We start from the raw sequence: 9,231 nt of genomic DNA, 5'->3' as shown, positions 1-9,231 counted from the left end.
GATAGGGGGATGTAGTATGCTATCATTTGTAAACCATTCAAACAAGTCCATTTTTATTTCCCCCCCCCCCTCCCCTCTACAGTTGAAGTACCACCAATACTGACCGATACTATTCATGTCTTGATGGCCCAATGATAACCATAAAATGCCATGTGATACTTCTGTTCCTGGAAATTATGCAAAATGTGTAACTCATTAATTTTAAACCAGAATTTGGGGATAAAATTATGGATACTTTGAAATAACACTTTAACATTAAAATCTACCAAGGATTATGTATTGGTACGAGTTGGTAAGATTTTCCGTAACATGTGAAAGTACCAACAGTTCAGCAAATGGTTATCACTGCAACAACATTCTAACAAAGATACAAAAGCACATGATAGCACATATCCAATTCCTTACGGTTGGTGCATTATGAGATTACCGATATTAACATGGTTAATTTCCCACAGATGCCAAAAGCACAGAATTTATAACTTTCTTTCAGATTTCAGGAATTCAAATGAAACAAAATATATTGTAAATTCACAATTCAGGTAATTTTCAGAGATGCATTACATAGGCAATAAAAAAAAGTACCACAGTGAATACACCACAACAATAGATTTTCTACAAGACTATTGCTACATCAATTGAAACTTACATTAAATACAAAAAACTGTGAACATAATGACAGTGGTAATAATAGTGTTTTAAAAAAATTAATTTATCAAAGTGGATACAAATAAAGTTTTTCCTTGAGGAAAGAAATTCTGAGAAATGTTTTGAGTTCCAGAAATTATCAATGAGAAAATTTACATCAATTCACAACTGATAATCTCATTTTAGTAATGAATAACTTTCAGCTTATGCTAACAGTTTAAATTTTATGTAGAGGAACTAAGGGTGGGCCAATACAATTTTTTCTGATAACTCCTGTTGTACTTATTCAATATAAAATTGTCAATGTTCTGTGAAGAAGCTGGATGGTTCATTTAAATTTTTACTTAATTTTATGTACCAGTTGACAGCAAGATACTAAACATTTACTTCATCAAGGTTAATTCATAAACCCTAGTTTTGTATTATTCATAAAAATAATGTAGCAGAAATTGTACTAAATTACAGACTATTTACAGGAATATCAGAACTTGAAAATTTTCGGCAAGTTTACCAATGAACCGATATGTTTACCTTGGTCGATACCAAAAAAGTACCGATTAATCTGACCCTACTCCCAATATAAAGGAAACTCACAATGCATTATTTACACTTGTAGCACATTTTATACTCTTATTCACAATATTTCAACTGTCACAAGATGCTTGTTACATTGCAATAAGATAATACAATTGGCCACAAATGTAAATACCACATTAACTGCTTGCATACATAATTTTTAAATCCAGTTTAACTTTCAGTCTGAGAATTTTATCTTCATCTAATGTTATAATATATAATTTATTTTGTGCTCAAAATTAAATTATACCATGTTTTAAGAATTGTAATAAAAAAATAGCACCACCATGAGAACTTGAGAAAATAAGTCTCTCCTATAAATTTTTACAAGTTACAAACTAAGCTTTTATTTGTTAACCTACATCAAATAGTGAGGTTTTTTGTTTTTTTTTTTGGCAATGAACCGAAGTTGTACTTAACATTCTCACACTGGAAACAAAATTAAATCAATTAACAGGGAATAAATCCCTAAGCTTACAGTCATGGACACTTCTGAAGAGTTTGAGTTCGTTTTTCAGTCCACTTTATGCACAGAAAGGCTATTGGGGCATGGACCTACAGTTTAAAGTGGGATTCGAACCACTATGTGCCTGCACCAGGTATTGAACCCAGGACCACTTGATTACAAGACCTTCTGAACTGTAACAAACCCAATGAAAGTCAATTGGAATGTTACATCCCAAAAGTGTTCACGACTGTACTTGAGCATATGTTCTTGTACTCAGCGCTGCTAAAAGTGGGAGATTTATAGGTAGCAGAGTGCTTTCTTGAGCCATGGGGACAGCAAATTATTAACGAGGTGTACATCTCCCCCCCCTACACACACACTCTCTCTGATGATTACTGATTATAGTGTCATGTACCACTGTTACGGAATCTTTAAAACACACCCCAAAATTCTTATTTCTTTTGCACATAAAAAACTTGTAATTGTAAGAACCAAATGACATTTTTTTCAGTATTGGGCTCAAGTTGATGGAAGTTCAGTATATTTTTCAGCAAGTCCCTAACAATTGTAAATTACACCTGACTGTACCTTGAGAAAGCATTCTTCTCAACCAGCCACATGACTTTCCAAATGTTTACAATATATTAATCAATATAGCAGACAATACCACCTTGTACCCACATTAATAATGACACTTGGACTATTCAGCAATGTGGAATTTCATTGAATGATTATGAATATACAGGGTGTTCCAAAAAGACTAAGACAAGAGTTGTGGTTACAATTATGGACAGAGGCAAGAGAAATATCTAAAGGACAAATAAACAACGAGAAATGTGAACTAAACATATTTCTGAAAAACTCTGTAGCATTTCCCCACACAGCTCTTCTTTAACTTTCAGATCAAACCTCCTTGTACTTTCCTCATCTGCTTTTTTGCTATGTTTTCCCCATATCCAGAAGTCATTTTCGGATCCACGTGTACTGCCTTGGTGACTAAGTGTGTTGAGCAGTTAACTCTGATTTCTTGGCACCGAAAGCTTTGGATTTGAGTCCTGACTTTCATCAATTTCATCCAATTATCATTCACATTCATCACCACAATTAGATAAAAGGGTCAGAATAAGAAAAATACACTAATCAGAAAATAAAAGTGGTTACTGCAATAAAGAACCACATGTGAAACATTAATTAAAATAACATAAGGAAATAAAGTTCATGTAGAATTTAATTGGCCCGACACTTGAAAAAAGAGCAGAAATCACGAGATTTTCACGGAAGAACAATACCACTTTTTCCTCCCCATAGTTTCCCTAAAATGCAGGAAAGAACTCTAACTGAGCCAGTTCTCTTCCACCTGCATTCAGAAGAGGCAGACGGAAACAGGAGAAACTGAAAGGTGGAACATGAGAGAGAAACAGCAAGGATATTCAAGGCATGGTCACTGACCATCTTGGAGAAGAATTGTGCCACATAATTCCATTATCTGAGTAATATATCATCTCATTTTTTGCAGGTCTTACAAGGTACTTAAGACTTAGTTTTTTATTGGTAAATAAATTAGAACCTATATTGCCTCAGCCCTTCTTTCCTTTCTAATACTGCCTTTGACAAGTATGTGTGTGTGTGTGTGTGTGTGTGTGTGTGTGTGTGTCACAACATGCACAATTACATCACAAATTGTCATTGTATTAAGTTTATTCCAGTTCCACCTACAACCACCTGCTCCGAACACTATAGATACACACACACACACATAATTCATATTTTCTTTCACAATGTAAAGTTAATTCTGAAGATAAGAGCTAAATACTAGTATCCATAACTTATAAAAATCTTTACAGCATGTATGAACACAGCATACCAATATCTATTCAGATAGATAAAAGTACCCATAAAAAAAGAATAGTTTACATCACAGTTTTTCAATCAACAAGATATCTTATATACGCGTACATTCATTGTACTGGTACAAAACCAGCTGTGCATTATTTACAAAGAAATACAATGGCTCTTTAATATTTACACTTTTTACATGGGGAAATGGTCTTAGCTTTACATTTCTTGACCTTACTTTAAACATAGAATGCATTATGTTTTACAGCTTGTCAAACTTTTATGTGAGTGAAAATGAATGATTACTAAATGTTCCAATTTGCCACACATCAATAAAATAATTACCACCTTCCAGACTAAACAACCACATATCTACACAAAAATAATTGCTAGCAAAAATGGCATTTCATTTCACTTCAAAGGTTTAATTCATAAAAAAATCAGAAATGGACAGAAGGAAAGCAAACACTTACCTTCACAACTAGAATGGAATTTTTGAATGTCTTATGTTTCACAATCAGGATCTCCATTAAGTAATGGGAGTTCCACTTCCGAAAATTACAAAGATAACGAGACCAATCATGTTGATTAACGCAGTTGTTTGGAAGACAGCTTCCCAACTCTTTGTAAGCTCTAGTATATATCCAGCCAGGTACACACCTACAAAACCTTTTGAAAAGAAAAAGAGAGAGAGATATATAGAATTTTCAGTGAATAAATTAGACACACAAAATTATGATGAATAACTTCATGTGAAATAATGAAACACCAATTTTTAACAGACCAAAAATTCAGTTACAAAATAGTAATGACTGACAGAAAATATTTGCCAATATCACGGCAAAACTACAAATAATGAAGAACCTGAATGTTTATTCGCCTCTTATTCAAGTGACTGCAATAGGTTTTGCCTTATAAAAATAACTATTGTTGTCTTTTCGTCAAGGGTGTTCAAACCAAATTAGAACTTTTGATATTTCAGACTAATGGAACACATTTGGGACTTTTATTTCTACATGTAATCCCCTCTACACTAATGCATTTATCCCAATGTTTCACTAGTGCTTGGATACTAGGAGTGCAGAAAGGTTTCTCAATATGCCAGTCACGATCGGATTATTTGCTTAATCTCTTTATCATTGCTGAAATACTGGCTTCCAAGAAACTCCTTTACGGCCCAAACTGGTGAAATTCGCTTCAGCAAGGTCCGAAGTGTACAGAGGGACTCTCAGCTTTTTTTTTTTTCATTTACATTTACATTATTCACATCTTTGAGAACCTGACTGAAAACACTACTTATGAATGATGCCACTTTTGTTCCAAAAAAAAAAAAAAAACATTGGCCATGACCACCTGCGGACACAATTGATCTGAACTTTTTGGAAACACGCACATGTCATTACAGATAGCAATCTGCTGGAGGAAAGACTGGCCTTTTCTGTCCAAATGTCCCTTTCCTCTAACTCATTGCAAATTTTCTGTGCTGGTGCAAGTACCCAACATACACTAACTTTCCAGAACTGTAGGTGTTTGTGAGTGATTGTGTTCCAACTTCTCGTTCTCGTCAATTTTTCATGGATCAGGTTTTCCACTTGCTGAATGATCATGGAAATGACTGCAGTGGGTTTCAAGGCACCTCAGCATGGATCGTCTTGCACGGCAATCTTGTTTGCACCATTCAAATGTTTCACAGCAGCATCATCATACTGTGCTTGAAGTCTTCTGTGAATTTCACTTGATTTTACACATTCATTCAGAAGAAATTTCAGCACAATATGTTTTCCCAAGTTTGCACTCGCAGGCTTATCTGAAATTTCATTTAACAAGTGACTCGCATTACCCATGATGTTAGTGCTCTTATTCCTGTGTGTCTGCACTAGGGCTGAACCGATACAGATGCCGATAATACCAGTGGGATTGGTATCTGAAAGTATCGGTTGTAATTTATTTACTGATACCGACCAATACTTTTCCGGCATTCTGAACTTTTAAGGGGTCCATAAAAATGCCACACGACACTTTCATGGTCTCATTATCTTCAAAATTATGCAAAATTCAAAGTTCCTTTTTATCTTGCATTACTTATGTGTGAAAAATTAATTTTGTTATAACATGTAATTTAATATTCTTATGTGATTCTCGAATGTTTCAAAGTAAAACTCTTGGTAAATTAATGCATACAATTAGAATGGAATACATACACACTAATATTAATCAATATTTTGAACAACTTTTAATTATTCCAATTTTCAAGTATCGGTGGGAATCGGGGAGAGTATCGGTGTCGGTTCAAAGTGGTATCGGCTCAGCCCTAGTCTGCATGCACATGTGCAGTTATTCAGAAGAAAAAAAAATGCAGTCCTGGTTTGACTTGAATGGCCCTCGTAACATTTACTTTACAGAACTAAGGTGCACAGATTATAAATTTATATTGGCCTCCCCAAAAAAGTACATGCTATTTGTTGAAAAATTGGATAAATAAAAATATCAGCACACAAGGTTAATTCGACATTTTTTCATCAACTGCTTTCACATTTTCGTGAGATCAACTCTACCCTTGTTTTCAGGTGAATAAATTTAATTTTGCAGGTGGTGGGGACAAAACTTACAACGGGCCCGTGATTTACTACAAATTCCATGCTCTACCAAAATACTCCGTTGTGCCCCACTCAATACTCTCGGCCACCAAAGCAGCAAGAGTTTCACTCAAAAATGCAAATTTAGTAAAATTTAGAATGTATGATGCACACTTCTGACTCCACAAATGGATGTTAATATAGAAAAAAATATTATTTACTAGTAATAGCTGTAAATATTAACCTGGAATAGCTCCAACCGTGTTCATCATTCCAAAAACACTGCCAGAATGCTTTGGAGCTAAATCTTGAGGGTTTACAACTATTCCATTGTTGTGGAATCCCGATGCCCCCAATGTTACAGTCATGCAGAATAAGGCACCATGAAAAGTGGATATTTTGGCTGCAATAATAAAAAGAAAAAATACTGTTATTTTTACATACATTTTCCAAACTGTAATCCAACACATGTTATGTACCTGAATAATACTGTGATGTTATATTGTGAGTCACTGCTATTTCATAAGTTGAAATAAATATATATGAAACCATACTTGTGGAAAATTTTAGGAACATTAATTTTACATGCTGCCAAAAAAATGCAGGCAGAAAAGATCGAAGATTAAGTTATAAAATGCAATATGAGAACATTTGCAAAGGTATTTTTGCATTTACATTTAGCAGGTGTACATTGTACAAGGTAAGTATGGACTGATACAATATGAAACAGTCAAGTACTGGAAACTAAGTGTGCCAATCCATTATGTATTTGTTACTTAGCATTGTGTTCTTGCCATTTTTGATTAATTCTGACAATGGGAATTAGTGAAATTGATGAAGGGACACTCACGAAGAACACCTATGTCTGCGCTGAACTAGAACCAAGGAACTTGAGTGGCAAAATCAAAAGTCAATCACTACCAATCTATTATGAAATGAAAATGAAATTCTTAATTAATGAATGTGACCATGATGTTGAATAGGATTTAACCTTATACAAGAATAAAAGTCTGGCTTTTTTATGTAAATACACACAAAACTGACCAACTATAGTTCAAATCAGCAGAGGTGGTCGATCATCCAACCAGTTACAGGGGTTGTGTTGTCAGCTCGACGACCTTCCAGTCCTTGTTAGAGCTTTAAAATCACCTGTTAATGGTACTTGTTTGTAGCTCCCTCATCTCCTCAAGATGTTCGTTGGTCTATATCTCAAGAAAAAAATGTTGAACGCTTACAAGCAGGAGGCTCGAACCTCGCCAATAAGGCATAGGGGTGTGGAGTTAGGGGGGGGGCACACTTTTTTGATCACGGCCGAAGGTGGGGGTGATGTGATCAGCACCATGCCCCTGGCTGCCTTTATCCCCCAGAGTTTTCTCCAGGTACCCACTTTATAAGATGCTGGGTGGGCACTGAAGCAGCTTGAACAGGTGGAAAAAATCCCATTCTCCCCTGCCGGAGATCGAACCCGGGTCTCTTGCATGGTAGTCAGACGTCCTAACGACTGAGCTACCGTGGCATGCCTAATATTGTAATGAATAAATTATTTTAAAAAAAGGGGAGAAAATGCATTTATTTAAAAATATACTGTAATAGTAACATACCAATTAATGACAGGCCTAAAGCTTGTGTTCCCAAACAAATCACTTCAATAATCTTCCTTGTAGATGTAACAGAATAACCTTTTCTTAGTAACTGCTCACACATCCACTTCCCTAGGAATGTACATGGCACGGAAAGGAGCCACGGAACTACATTAAAAATCCAACCCTGGAAAAATTAATAACAATAAAGGTGTACTTTTAAAATTATATGATTAATAATAATGCGAGTAGAGTGCAGAATTTTATGTGCCAAGAAATTTGGAAAAACACACAAATATACACAATATAACTTGTAGAAAAGACAATAATAGGTAGTCAAAATTATAAAAAAAACTATGGAGACCTAAAATTCAAACTCATATCCAAAATTTAATATTTCCACGTCCATAATTTTATAAGATAGGCATGTTTCTGTTCATGTAAAAATTACATTATATTTAGATACATCGGAGTGGCAGTGGTAATCTATTCTATACAACTTACAAAAATTGTTACACATAAGATTTGAAAGTGTGATCTACTTCACCATCTTTCTAGTAGTACATGTCTGAAGAAGCTGCCAGAATGGTGGTAAAATCAATTGTGCTTTCAAATTTTGTGTGTAACTTAAAGTAATTTTCTTGAATGCAAAAATTAAACAAGCAGTACTCAGGGGGGTTTCATGACATGCCTGTGTCATGGGAATTTTTGGGTGGGACAAAATTTTATACCAATTATATATATCTTCACACAAAAATGGAGGGATTGTATAGTTTGATTGACTTATTATTATGATTGGTTATTACGTTTAGTTTTTCTGCCTACCTGTGGGTGATCGCGGCAATATGGTTGAAATGAAACACCGCCTCTTATGCCTTCAGAATTGGTTTTATTTGCATTAATACAAGGTTAGTCGAGCAGACAAACTGTGCAGAATAAGGTTGACTAACAATGGCAGCGAGCCTAAAGTATCTAAAGTAAACATATATTGCTTAAATATGTCTGTATTATACAGTGACGGAACCACAGGGGGGCAGGGGCTCATTGCCCCACCCCCACCCAACCTTCGACAGAAGTCAATTCTAGGGTAGCAAGGGGGGACAAACATTGACGTCCAAGGGCAACTGCAAGTTACCCCTTCGACTTCAAATTTTATGCAAATAAAAATTCATTTTGAAAAATGTTCTTGCTTGCTTCGCTCGCATTATCTGCATTTCTAGTTTTCATCACGTTCAGAGCTATAGCTAGGGACGGCGAGAGTTAGCCATGTGCACCAAATGATCTAAATGAAAAAAAGTTGTGAAAGAGAGAATGCCTTGGCGCACTGTGATATTATTTGCACCTTATTAGGGGCAAATAGGGGGGACAAACATTGACGGCCTAGGGCACATGCAGGGGGCACAGAGGAGCAATTACCCCCTTCGATTTCAAATTTTATGCAAATAAAAATACATTTTGTAAAATTTTCTTGCTTGCTTCGCTCCATTATCTGCTTTTCTCGTTTTCGTCAAGTTCAGAGCTGTAGCTAGGGGCGGTGGGAGTCTGCCATGGGAGCCGAATAATCTAAAAA

The 9,231-nt window shown here is 35.3% G+C and overlaps 1 protein-coding gene across 1 annotated transcript in view; it reads right to left on the bottom strand.

Moving 5' to 3' along the window:
- Nucleotides 1-520: 520 nt before the first annotated feature.
- MFS18 (major facilitator superfamily transporter 18) overlaps nucleotides 521-9,231 on the bottom strand; it is a 30,803-nt gene continuing 22,092 nt past the window's right edge. Inside the window, exons 6-8 of the mRNA XM_083139213.1 lie at nucleotides 7,683-7,848; nucleotides 6,326-6,484; nucleotides 521-4,174 (exon numbers count right to left, since the gene is read on the bottom strand). Coding sequence (XP_082995339.1) covers nucleotides 4,035-4,174; nucleotides 6,326-6,484; nucleotides 7,683-7,848 — 465 coding nt within the window. The 3' untranslated portion in view covers nucleotides 521-4,034. The remainder of the gene's footprint in view (nucleotides 4,175-6,325; nucleotides 6,485-7,682; nucleotides 7,849-9,231) is intronic.

The sequence above is a fragment of the Lepisma saccharinum genome, chromosome 17, assembly GCF_977018435.1.
Source record: "Lepisma saccharinum chromosome 17, izLepSacc3.1, whole genome shotgun sequence".
Taxonomy (NCBI): Eukaryota; Metazoa; Arthropoda; class Insecta; order Zygentoma; family Lepismatidae; genus Lepisma; species Lepisma saccharinum.
This window is presented reverse-complemented; position numbering and strand designations above follow the sequence as displayed.